This window comes from Ictidomys tridecemlineatus, chromosome 5 (genome assembly GCF_052094955.1).
Source record: "Ictidomys tridecemlineatus isolate mIctTri1 chromosome 5, mIctTri1.hap1, whole genome shotgun sequence".
NCBI lineage: Eukaryota > Metazoa > Chordata > Mammalia > Rodentia > Sciuridae > Ictidomys > Ictidomys tridecemlineatus.
Window position 1 is genome coordinate 167,049,777 of NC_135481.1, and position 13,930 is coordinate 167,063,706.

The window sequence follows — 13,930 nt, forward strand, 5'->3', positions numbered from 1 at the left end:
AAATCTCAAGAGTAAATTTATATACTGATAAACTAAGGGGTGAAAATGTAACCCTAACTAGAATATTCCTAGCACTACCAACCTCCTATATTAACGTATTCTGGCAAATAATGTTTTAAAAATCTAAAAGAACAAGGATATTTACACATCACTTTCTCATAACTGGAACTTACATTTTCTTAAAAAGATCTTCTATATCTGTCCGAGGACAAATCTTTTGTGTCAGTTCATAGAACTTTTCATAAGTAAAGGCAGCAGGTTCAATTTCATCATTCTGTAAAGAGTTAAAAAAAAAGTCACAAATCAAGGAACTTTTTTCTTTTTTGAGGGTAGGCATCTACAAGGTCATGAAGTCAAGTGTACCACTTGGCATCCCAGAAGCCAGGAGGCCAACTTCCTGACCACCTTGCTAGATCACAGCATGTGAAAGTGAGCACTTCTAGTGACTAGGACACCACAGTTTGTGGGAACATCTGGCTATAGCAGGGTTTCTCTCAGAAACACCCATAGAACAAAGAGAAATATTTTCTCTCTCTCCTTGAGGAAGAAAGTAGATGCCTGCTTAAAAGATGCTGAATGAATCAAGCCCAGTATTTAATTATGCTTATTTTGTGAATTTTCAGAAGTTCCACAGAAAGGGGCTTAGGTGGACCATTCAAGGTATTACCTGTCACACTAAAATGTACATTTCAAATAGAACTCGTTAAAGTGGTCACCGGCTTAGATCTTTCTTTCAGTCCATAAATTAATTTCAATTATCTCCAATCAGAAGAGCCATAACCACAAATAGTTGGTTTGAGGAGAGAGGCCTCCTAAAGTATTGCAAGGTCATCTTAAAGAACTGAGTTGATTAGTTAATTATTCAAGCTGATGCTGTACCTAGTTGACACAGTATGGCTGGACTTCTCTAAAATAAGCTCCATAAACTGTGTAAGAAACAGCCTGGCTTTCATTTCCTTATCTTAATAAGGCTGACAAAATTCAGCTGACAAAATTTACTCTGAAACAAACTAGTTGAGTTCTCAAAACTTTGATTAAAATGCTTGGCAAAATGAGCTGGGGATATAACTCAGTTGGTAGAGTGCTTGTCTTGCAAGCACAAGGCCCTGGGTTCAATCCCTGGCAGAAAAAAAAAAAAAATGTTTGGAGAGATGAAAAGAGGTGAAGGGAAAATTAATGGTACTCTATGTTTCTGAATCTTACTGAGGCCAGTTTAATGTAAATAATCTAGCCTACCACATGTGAGAGCATAAATAACAAAATGATTTTAGAAACATGTGAAGTTAATGAATACCTTTCCACTGGGAAGACCTAACTCCTTGAGTGCTTGAAAGATCACCTTCTCTGTTTTCCCCGATGCAAAGGTTCTAGTGATACTAGAGCAGGAGAGAACAAAAGAAAAATTCAAGTTATTATTCATTCATTCATGCTTTCTCTGATGCAAAAAATACAAGTAATTCTAGGGATGATGGGACTGTGGGAAAAAGAAAAGCATATTAAAACTACTTTTCATTTGTGGGTGCTTTTCATTCCCTACACCAGATCTTCCTCTGGTCACCAAAGCTGATTCTGCTACGGATGGCACTTGATTCTAAGACAAGTGGTCCCCTTAGGTGCTTGTGAACATTTGAGGAGGACCAGGAGGCTACACATTGTTGGAGAAAACATGACACATTTTGATCCTAAGAAATTATTTTCTTAGGTAAAAGGAATGTGGCAGATGGGAAAGTAGCTCTAGAATCAAACCTCATGTTGACAACATTTGCACGTTAGGGAAAGGACAGCCGCTCAGAACTCAGTCCAGCCTAGGATTTCACAGTTACTATGGTAGAAACATCTCATCAGACATATTTTGATTTTTTATTTCATGCTCAGTATTCTTGAGCCACTTGGCAATATTAACTGCTTCAAGGATTAGAGACTTTATTATGAAAATGATAGGTTGCCTGAGGTGGGGGTGAGTGGGTATTTATCTAGTGTTTCAATGGAATCCTGCCATTACTGAATAGCTTTGTAACTAGTATAATGACCATACAAGCTAAACACATGCATAAAACTATAATAGGGTGCATTTTCTGGTGTTAGTAAGAAAAGGAAAGAGTTCTCATTATAAATACATAGGCGATGCTGAGAATGAAAGCCATCAAGGGAAGGATTTGGTAGTCTGGAGACCCACACTTGGTTCTAAGTTGAGCCTCAGCCACCAAAGGAACCTTCATTCACTCCCTGGTTGGAAGTCCCTAGTGATCCTGTTTAAATATTTCCAAGATGACTTAAACTCTAACTGCAGATGGCCATCTTTGATTTGAAGATGGAGCCTACTTTCACCTGTGAAGCTTAGCTTTGTAATGTCTTCAGAGCAGCAGAGGGTTTTGAACAGCATCTCATACACAACCTTTTCATACATTCCACCACTCGTGTTAAGTGGAAGATAGGTTCTACATGGAAGCACTAAGAGCCAGTTTACTCTCCATGAGTGGGAGAAAGCACCACTTCAACTGCAAAGTACAACTCCCCAAAACTGGAAGGAAATAGTTTTAGGTGAATGAATTATTACATGTTCATTCAAAGCCTTATTGTTTCATACGAAGTCCAAGAATACTTCAAGAAGAACATTTTTAAGAGTGCTTGAGTCAATTGTATTTCAATAGAAGGAGGCCTATGAATCTACAGACATGGTGGAGCACAGGTGTGCGATATTAACAAACTGCTCAACAGATTTCTAGCACCGTGGGTGCTATGTTCCAATTTTCTCACGTCTGGAAAGTTTATGCAATTCATATACATTGAACTGGGGTGAGATGTGATTTATCTAGTCTTTTAAGTTCAGGGTAAAAGTGGTATTTAGAGTGTCTTTATTTCTTTTTCTTTTTAAAAAATATGTTAATATAAGATCTACAGACCCACAGCAGGTTCAGGTGCCTGTAATTAGGTGGAAAATCTTTGCATATCGATCTCAGGAAAACCTAGCTAACTCAAGTCTCTGTTAGGTTTTGACAAGCCTGATATAACATAATGAAAACTGATAAACATGGTCATGGATGCATTTAATTTGGAGTCTGAGCCTTGATTGTGAAAGAGAACCTGTGCTATGGGAAGGGAAGAGTCTATGGGAGTAGAATTTTTTCACAAGTGCTTGGCTGGGTGCAAAGAAAGAGGACACAGAAATAGTGTTGGAGAGAAAGGAAGCAGGAGAAGAAGGGGAGGGACAGTTTGCAAGTCCACCTTCTCATGAGAGGACTTGGGCTGGGCAATCCTACTACTCATTTGCTCACCTTTATTCTACAAGAAAACAAACCCAGGATAGAAAATGGGAGCAGGGATTTAAACAGATCATTTTCCAGCAGTGGTGTCTATTTCTTTTATTATAGAAACTTTTATGAATCATTCTTTTTTATTTTGTTGACAGTGCTAGGGATCAGATCCAGGGCCTCACATGCTAGGCAAGCACTCCACCACTGAGCAGCATCCCTAACTCTATGAATAGTTCTTGAGTCCCCATTCACACCAGGGACTGGGTCGGGGTGATGGACTGAAAGTGAATTCTTTGGGTTTTTCAAAAGATGCCCTTTAACAGGGTTCCTGAGAGAAACACACCTAACCCAGGCTAGGGACATTTTAGACATCATGGGTGTATTTCATGGGAATACAATATGTGTATAAGCTACAGTGTTTACAAGGGGACTTTGACTTATTCAGCTCTCTCTATATTATACTTATAGCCTCATGTGCAAAGAGTTCAGTTTAGTTAGTGCTTCATAGCTAACAGGCACTCAATGAGATATTGTTAAATCAAAATACACCATCCCCATTCCTCAAAAGCAATGTAAAAAAATCAAACACTCTTGAGTTGTGTCCAGTCCTAGTAGAGTTCTGGTTAAATTCCATAGTCCAGGGAACCTTGCAAGTGGCTACGGGAGCAACAATCCTAGAAACTCAAGGGCTCCTACACAAGTTCTGCAATGAATCCAGGAGTTTAACACCATCTTCTGACACAGTTACAGAAGATTCTTGCAGTGAAAGAATGGGACACTGCCCTGCAGAATCAACCCAGGACATTGATGGGTAATGCAGGACTGGGCCGCTATGACCACACACCTGAGATTCTTGGCTACTTTTTCCACAGTTGCCTCCCTAAGGACCTCTGCTAGCCATCACCCACAACCATCATCTGGCTTCCCATCACTCAACTCTCTAGGCACAGAACCACACTGCAAGTTTCAAGGGGTGGGAGATAGGAACAGAGCTATTTTCGAAGTGCTGGTCCAAGTAGGAGAATGAAATCAGAAGGGCAGACTGTGTAAGATTACATACATAAAAAGAAGAGAGAAGGGGAAGGCAAGGAGTAGAATTCCTTCATTTGTCATTCCTACAATTTCCCAGATATTAAATTTTTGGTTTAATGATGAAGAACAGGGGCTATTCTCAAGCTATGTAATGGCAAAGAAGCCAGATCCCTTTTAACAGATGAACATGATGTACACTACGCTAATAGTTTCCATTTTTAAAACTGCAAAATGATAGTGATGAAATGACATTTTTAAAGTGTTTATGCTTCATATCCATTAAGACATTAAGAACAATTTCCACTAAACCCTTGGCAGCTCATCTACCAGGAGAGTTATCCGCTCTTGGTTGGCTTGGTATCAATTCTCCATCAGCTCTAACAAACTGCCCCCAGGTCACAGATGTCTTGTGTCAAACACTTGTTAGTATTAGCAAACACTAAAGAGTACATGTTGAAAGTAAAAGAAGATGCAAAATATCTAGGCTATTCCTACCACAAAGGTGGTAACAGTTTTGTATGTGAACATACTGGATAAAAATCAATGAAATCAGAAGAGGCTTCTAAGCTTAGCCATAACTATGGCTTGATTGGAAGCATTCATACAAATGAAATCAGAAGTGCTAGTTACAAGAGCTTTGATCACAATCTATGTGCTTCTACTTTGTCCATTTCCTAAATCTTGTCTTGAAAGAAAAGACAGGATAGAAAGGTATGGCAAACAGATTCAACTGACATTTCCGTTCATCACACTGCTATCTGGGCTCCCTAAAGTTTGGGCTTATTACTTCAACATTGACTTTAAATAAACCTGCAATCTCTACATAGCAATAGCTGTAGGATGTAGGGATACATTAAAATAATTGTCCTGCTATAGCTCAATGGAACTAAACATTTTTGAATAAAATAAGGGTTGGTATAGTGCATCTTTGTCAACAACTATCAGTCAAAGGTGCTAGCAAGCCTGTCTTAAAAAAAAAATTCTAAGATTGACTTGTCACTAAGTTATTAAATAAAAACCAGAGATCCATAGATCATGTGTGTGTGTGTGTGTGTGTGTGTAATACAGATATATATATTTGTAAAGACTACAACAATTGCATGAGGTCTGTGAGCCAGTAAGCCCTCATACAAGGTTAAATAAAAAGAACATTGCACAGGCTTCTTCGTGATTTCTGTTTCTTATTTGCTCATAAATATTTCAGTAGTATTAAGTATCACATTGATACTTAAGTTCATGATTCCTATAACCTATGGAATTCAGAAAAATGATGACTTATAGGACCATTCTGTTCACTGTGACAAGAATAATGTCAGGGGGTATGTAGACACTTGTGTGGGGATGCAGAATGGACACTTCTGAGCAGAACAAAGCACCTGGGCAGGAAGGGAGAAAAAGAAAAGATGGAAATGTCACTGCTGACCAGTATCCACTCAAATGCTATGTACTTGTTGACCTGTTTGCCTTGTCCATGAAAGATGAGTCAGTTCTAAGACCCAGAACTGCTGGTGGAATTTGTTGCTATTTGTCACTTTGCTTCTTTGCCAAATGGATGTTCAGAGAAAACCTCAACATGAACTTGAGTCTGAAGAATCCTGGAAGCATGGGTTGGTTCTGGGGAGCCTGTGTTTGATTCAGGTGGTGGGATTAGGATCATGAATCCAAATACCCTTCTGGCGTTGTGTGGACAGCTGATACTCTGGCGCCCAGCCTAGCTTCTGAAATTTTTATGAATGCTTATACAAACACAGAGCAAAATGATCCGGTTTGGTAAAGAATTCCCATCACTGCCAGGTGTGATGGCACAGGCTTGTAATCCCTGCAGCTTGGGAAGCTGAGGCAGGAGGACTGCAAGCTGAAAGCTAGGCTCAGTAACTTAGCAAGACCCTGTATCAAAATAAAACATAAATTGGGCTGGGTCATATAGCTCAGTGGTTAAACACTCCTGGGTTCAATCTCCAGTACAAAAAAAAAAAAATTCCCATCATTATCATCATAGGAACTTTCAAGTATATACACTATTAACAAACTCGAAATCCTAGAAAAAATCAGAAGCAGAAAAAAGGAATGCACGGGGAATTCTCAGAGGGAGAAATAACTCAGCACAAAACTATGAAAGAGGATATGTCTGGCTCATGTCCTCTTCCTTTTCGGTTCTACCTAAACGTGTCTTCCTTTGTCACTGTTAACCTGGGTGGGTTTGGAGAGGATATGGCAGCTCTTTGGTATATGTGGTTTCAAATCGTAACCTGATCTTAATACCAGTATGATGGTATCCAGGGGAGAGGCTTTTAGGAGGTGATTAGACCATGAGGGTGGAGCCCTCCTGAATGGGATTAGTGCCCTGACACAAGGGACTTCAGAGAGCTCTCTACCCCTCTTTCCACAATGTGAAGGCACAGCCAGGGGACATAGTCTTCAGCCTGGAAAAAGGCCCTTAACAGGATTGGGTCAGGCTGGCATCCTGGTCTTAGACATCCAACCTCCAAAACTATGAGGAATAAACTTTGGTTGTTCGTTAGCCATCCCATCTGTGACACCCTGTTATAGCAGCCTGAACGAAGACCGCAGCCCTGAGCAGCAAAGCCCAAAATGAGAATGTCCAGAGGCAGCATGCTTCCAAGACCATCCATACCCTCTCTCTGTAGTAGGTACACGGAATAAATTTCTTCACTTAACTGATGGTTTGCTCAGGTAAGTAGGTAAAAGAAATTTTAATCCTAAAACCCACTATCTGAAGATTAAAAAAAATACTACATTTTCAGATGTTCTTTATCAGTATTGATGCTCCCTGTTTTGAGGAAAAATGCAACTTTACCTTCACACATGATTTCTACAGTCTGAACATGGCATGTGACAAAAGGATTCAAACTAAGCTTCCAGAAATATCTTAAAGGCAATTAACACACAATACTTGCAGAGAGCTCTGTCTTTGGTTTGGTATCATGGAGCATGGCCAAGAATAACTGACTTACCTCCTAACTGGAATTTTACCAGTTGTGTTGGTCATAAACGCCAATTTCATCCAGCTGGAAAACAACAACAACAATACTGTTTATTAGAAGGAACAGCTTCAATCCAATGAAGAACTTTAAAACAAAATGTATTCCAACAAAAACATCTGTCCTAAAAATCTCAGATAATTATGTAGTATGAGATGAATTCGGGACTATCAGATTCAGTAGATAAAAACATAGAACCTTCAGTTAAATTTGAATTTCAGATAGGTAGCATAACATTTTTTTTGTGTAAGTATGTCCTGTATAATACTTGGAAAACATAGTAAAACATTATCTGTTACTTATCTAAAATTCAATTAACTGAGGAACCAATGTTTTATCTAGTAAACCTAGATGAACCATAAAATTGGATGCTTAAACTGAGCAAAACATACTGCCAGTACTTATTTGTGATTGACCTCTTCCTTAATTCTTGTACTTTACTAATATACCAAGGTGACAGAAAATGCAAATGAACAGGGACACCAGCCAGCCTTGTCCTGAGGACCCATGAGGATCCATCACTCCAGGATCCCAGTATCATAACATAGATTACAGCTCCACCTTCCTTAACCTTCAATGGTCAGAGAAGGTCATCATAACTCCGTGTTCCCCCTATGCTCATGGGCTACATGAGGACCCAGAACATCTGTTTATATTGTAGAACTAGGATTGCTCTTAGCTAATGACTTCCATTCTCACTGTTTCCAGTTAATAATATCCTAAGCATCCACAGAACATCAGGACTTGGTAAAGTTTCTGTTTTTGGTCAAGTTTCTTGGAAGAACAAGTGACCAATTCTTTAGAAGATGTTTTCAGGAAAAGGGAGTGAGGAAGGCAGATTAGGCAGGGAAGATGGTTAAGCAAAGCTGCAGTCTTAGCTGGAGCTTTAGCCTGATCTTCTGTGACATGCACCAGCCTTGGTGGCACAGGGATGGCCTTTCATTCCCTGTTTCAGCCTGCTATTGGCTTTAGGCTTCCCCTTAAAGGGAGACAGGAGCATCATCTCCTGGGCATGGAGGCTTCCACTTAGCAGAGGGTAATCTCTGGAGAAGTAGACAGGTCTGAGCTGCTGGTGGATGGGTCAACACCAGCTCCACAAAGGCGTCTTGACAGGATGCTGGAAGATTTGGTGTCCGGATATGAATATTTGGGTCACTAAGTATCAATGAGCCTTCCGATGTCTTTGATCCTTTGAGACTATCAGTAACCAAAGTCACAACACTGAAATTTCCATTAAGCTTCTCTTTAAGAAAAAAAAAAAAAAGAAAGAAAAGAAAGGAAAAAGAAAAAATATGCCAGAGTCACTGTAAGGAAAAAAAAAAGGCTGCTAAACAGCAAATAGGAATTTACAAAACTATATAAGTTCCCCCCACTATGATAATGGAGAGAAAGTTGGAGGGATACTATAACATTCAAGTAACTAGTATTGCATGAGGAGTGACTGGAAGCCAGGTACTGGGCTAGGCGCTTTCCAATTTCACCTTTATGGTAATTTTAATTCCCAGATGGGAAAAATGAAGCTGAGAAATTGCCTGAAGTGGCAAAGCTGGGGTCCATAGCCCAGATCCATATCTGTGGTATAACCAGGAAGTGAAGACTGAGAGTGCCATAGGACTGGCCTGTTCGCCCACTACCAAACAGGGACGATGAGTCACTGAATCACACTGTTGATGCCACAGCCTAGTTTTGAGAGATGGGGAACATGCATTCCCACATTTTCTCCATGTGATTCCTTTTGGCACCTCACAGACTCTACGGATAGTTCTATACATGCAGGCAGCCTCACATCCTTATGGATCCACTGTTTTTTAAAAAGGCTAACATTGGACTTTGGCTAGGATTTCTTCTTGGAGAATTTTCATGTCACCTTGAAGGACTAGTTTGAGTAGGGTTAAAATCTACCACTGCAGTACTCCTCTGGATTTTAGATGAAATGAACTGGGGTAAGACCTCAGGATCCTTGACTGAATCCTTGACTGAATTTTAGAAATAAATTCACAAGGATGTGTGGATCCTTGATTGTGGCTCAACGGCAGGTGTTAGACCAGGGGCCAGGGCCTCCTTTTTCACCACAGCCAAGGCTGTTTCTGCACATGCTTCTCTCTGCCATGCTCCCCATTTCTGTTTCTGAAGTGGAGGTTGAGCTACCCTGGTACCCAGTTATGGGCCCCAGGCATGTAGAACTACCTATCAGGAAACTGAAGATATAAAAACCATAGGCTACAGAGTGGCTGGAGTTCCTATAGCTTTTGGCCATCAACCACGATTCCCCTGGGCTTGGGGCTATGGGTTCATCATGAGTGCTGTGCTAGATTGTATGAAGAGTGTAGATCTGTGTTGGTCAAAGCTCATGGACCAAGGTCAGGAAAGTGGAGGGGGAAGGCAGGCAGGAATTGGCCTGACAAGATACTTAGACTTCATCTCCTAAGGTGACCACTGCTTGATAATTTCCAAGAACAAAGGGTGATGCAAACAAAACTCACTGTTTCTTGAGGCAGGTCATTGGACTGACGTTGTTGGCCCTGAAGTTGTGTATGATTGATCTCAGGCCTTCTACCCATTGCTGAAAGAAATAATAATAATAAAAAAAATGTCTCTTGGTGAACAAATATGTTGCAGCAAAATAAAGTGTTTTATATATTTATTCATTTAAAAAAATCAGACAGCCTATGTTCATTTTGTGTAATAAAAATAAAAACTTTTCATTTATCCCCTTCCTGCCACATAGCTATCTACATTTTGCACACTCATTTTTATCCTTTAATAAAAGGATACTTTTTATTTGCATGAAGATAAATGTGGCATCTATAGTCCCATAAAATACAGGGTTGCCACAAAGGAATGCTGCCCACTGATTGAGTTTTTAAACTTTCTATTTGCAGTCTCTTTAAATATAGGCCCTCTTTTTGTTGCTGGCAATCTCAGATCTTCCTAAGCAATATTATATAATACATGATGACCTATCTCCCTATTCCTATTTTAGAGCATGAATACATAGGGGTCCTTCCATTGGGTGATTCTTTCAATCTCTGTTTGTTACGTATTTTACCTGTCCATGTTTTCCAACAAAGCTTTAAAAGGTAAAAGATCCTTTGATTGCCTGGGTACCCGAACCAAGCAGTGAGTGATGTGCTTAGGCAATTTCTGTATAAGGACTTGGACCTCAGTTGTGGTTCATACCATCACTCCATGGATTTACAAGGGAAAGTGAAGGAAGATTGAGCCTGGCAGAGAAGGAATCTAGCTCTCTAAAAGGGCATTTTACTAGAAAAGGCTATTCCATGAACTAAGGCAAACTGTTTTTGGATCCAGTAACTAATGCCAACGAATGCTGTCAGAGCATCAAATCCTCAATCATTGCAACAAATTGGTATTGTGGGTCAAACAAAACCGTGGCTCACACCTAAGCAGCTTCCTTACCTTCACCTTCTTAGACTTATAGTCTGAGTGCTTAGGTTTACTGGTCAGTGCTAAGAAAGGAAAAGTATTTTGGAATAGATAGTCATATAGATGGAAATACTACCTGCAACGTTCACATATGTCTCTTTGAATTTAAATGAAATGGATATAAAACTCAGCATCTCAGTTGCACTAGTCATATTTCAGATGCTCAAAAGCTAACATGGGACGGATGGCTACTATACTGGAGAGTACAAATAGGAACATTTCCATCATCACAGAAGTTTCTGTTGGACAGTCCAGCACAGTACAACCAGGTTTATCATGGTCAAGCGATTTAATCCTTGCAAGGGCCACAGGTGATGACTGAACTATGAGTGTATATTTGGTTTTGCTATTTAGCTTCTGTTAATTTTAATTGTGTTGAAATATACACAATATAAAGCCTAATCATTTCAAGTGAATAGTTCGGTGGCATTAATTCCATTCAGCTTATTGTGCTGCCACCAATACCATATATGGCCACAATGGTTTTCATCACGTAAAAATGCAACATTACCCTTTAAACAGTAATTTCCCATCCCCGTGTTCCCTAAGCTCTTGTTGACCACCATTCTACGTGTGTGTGTGTGTTACTGGGTACTGAACCCAGGGGTGCTCTACCACTGAGTTACATCCCATTCCTCCTTCCCTTCCTTCCTTCCTTTCTTTTCTTCCTTCCTTCCTTCCCTCTTTCTCTCTTTATTTTTTTTTAAATTTTAAGATAGGGTCTCACTAAATTGACCAGACTGGCCTTGAACTCAGCCTCCTAAGTGATGGGATTATAGATGAGCACCCCCACTCCCCCCCCCCCCGCTTCTGTCACTATTCTACTTTCTATCTCTATAATTTCAACTACTCTGGATATCTCAAATAAGTGAAATTATAAAGGATGCGTTCTTTTGGCTTGTTTCACTCCAAATAATATCCTCAACCTCGCTCTATGCTTTAGTACACTCAGAATTTTCATGAAGAATATTCCATTGCGGTATATTCCATATTTTTCTTATTTATTTGTCTGTCAATGGACACGTAGGTTACTTCTACTCTGGCTATTATGGGTAATATTGCTATGAACACTGGTACATGAGTATCTCTAGCCCTGCTCTCAATTCTTTGGGGGTAACGGTTGAGAAGTGGAATTGTTGGATCATATGGTAATTTTGTGTTTGTTTTTTGAGGAACCACCACACTGTTTTCCATGGAAGTTGTACCACCTCACATTCCTATCAACAATGCACAAGGGTTCTGTTTTTTTTTTTTTTTTTTTTTTCCGTATATGCTCACTTGCTATTTTCTTTGGTTTTTGAATGCAGCCATCCTGATGGGTATGAAGCTCACAGGGTTTTTCCTGCTTCTTTTGTGCTCCAGTCATTCCTAACAGCTTTCTGGGGGAAGAGTTGGGAGCTTGAAGACGTAAATCTCCTTTTACAACTAGCAAAGTCCAGTTTCCTGAGAACCATGAATAGCATCAGAAGCCTCAGCAAACCTGAAGGTGAGGTCAGAATTCTGAGGGAGGAGGAAGAAATAAAATAGTAGCGTGAAATAAACGCCTCCCTTATTTTTCATGGTCAGACCTCTCTTCCTCTGTCAGGCTAAATGTGGACTGTAACTCCCTGGAGATTATCAAATATCCTGTTATTGGTCTAACAAACCACAGGCCCACACGGTTTCCCAAGACCAGACAGAAAAAGCACAAATAATTTGGTTGGCATTAACTGGGAAGTGTTTTCTCAACCTGAAGGCTTATGACATGTTCCAAAACACAGAATGAGGTTCATAGTTTCCTAGGGCCAAAATGTGGACAATTCAGAGAGAATAGTGCCTGTTTTCTCCCTGCCTCCTCCCTGATCTTTTAAATGTTGTTGTTTTTAGGAATAAATTCCAGAGATGGTGGGCTTTGTGGAGGCTTAAACAGCTTTCATCTTTTTTTTTTTTTTTTTAAAAGAGAGAGTGAGAGAGGAGAGAGAGAGAGAGAGAATTTTTAATGTTTTATTGTTTAGTTCTCAGTGGACACAACATGGTATGTGGTGCTGAGGATGGAACCCGGGCCGCACGCATGCCAGGCGAGCGCGCTACCGCTTGAGCCACATCCCCAGCCCCAGATTTCATCTTTTGAAAACACAATACTGGTAAAGAATCTTGTTTATCTGAATGAAAATGTAACTGAGAATGGCCACCAGAATCCTCAGAGACCCTAAAGGATAATGGGAGGAGAAGTATTGCTTAATTCTCCCTATGAAGAAAGGAAGGTGGAGGGCCTTGCCTCAGGTCACAGAGCAGCTGGCTTACAGCAGAGGGCAGTGAGAACTCTGCAGCTTGCAGGCCCTTCCTGTAGGGCATATATTCACTCCATGACCTGTCCACACCTCTTCCTCTAGGACATGGAAAAGGTCGCTTCAGACTTTTCTTTCTATGATTATTCAGGTCAAACCCACTTAGCTATGGTCAAAGGACTGTAGGAAAAAAAAAAAAAAAACGTGAAAGCTTCTTTATCTTATTTTGTTCTTTTTAAACATAAAGTAGATGAAATGCCAGCAGATGTCAGTAGAGTCCTAGTTTTGGTGGAAAGTTTTGCCAGGTGTGAACTACATGCCTATCAATTTCTTTGACCTTTTCCAGATTCACAAAAGCAAAATATGGCGATTTAGATGTGGTCTTTTCGAATTGCTGAAAATAAGCTGGCATGACAATCAACTAGGATGCTTCTTTCACCCCGCCCTGGACACCAGCATTGGTTCCGTGAAGTCGGGCCTACGAGATGATTTCTGCCACACTGGGTGCCTTCCTTCTGGTCCAGCCATCCTGAGTAGACACAAGTAGTTCAGACACTGGGAAACCAGACCACCACGGCAGGGAATCAGGTTTGAGATCCATATGGCTATGGCTTCCCCACTTTCCCAGCAGTCTTCTCTTATTTTCTATTTTATTTTTTAGCATTCTTTGGAGCTTGGGGATGGGACAGAGGACTAGAGAATGCTAAGCATGCACTGTACCACTGAACTATGCCTCTTGTTCTCTTGTTTTTAACCTTTTAACGTTTTCTACATTCACTTAAAGCTTATTTCAACCCTTTGAAGCAGGGGCAGGGAAGAGCCTTCAAGATACCTTGTACGGGGTCATTTGGGGGAGGGGGAGAAATGGGGGCTGCTTCTAATTCCTGGGAACTTCAGGCCTCTGCTCTAAGATTCCTCAACCTTATCA

General features: G+C 40.3%; 1 protein-coding gene across 12 annotated transcripts in view; it reads right to left on the bottom strand.

Annotated features, from left to right (window-relative positions):
• Positions 1-13,930, bottom strand: part of Plcb4 (phospholipase C beta 4) — a 381,561-nt gene that overhangs the window by 92,093 nt on the left and 275,538 nt on the right. For 11 of the 12 annotated variants that reach the window (XM_078051427.1, XM_078051425.1, XM_078051426.1 and 8 more), the window contains 4 exons: positions 9,772-9,851; positions 7,262-7,315; positions 1,295-1,376; positions 174-274 (listed from right to left, as the gene is read on the bottom strand). In XM_078051427.1, the coding sequence (XP_077907553.1) occupies positions 174-274; positions 1,295-1,376; positions 7,262-7,315; positions 9,772-9,851 (317 nt within the window). Of the gene's footprint in view, positions 1-173; positions 275-1,294; positions 1,377-7,261; positions 7,316-9,771; positions 9,852-12,013; positions 12,236-13,930 lie in introns of all 12 variants that reach the window. The other variant, XM_078051428.1, reaches the window with a different exon arrangement.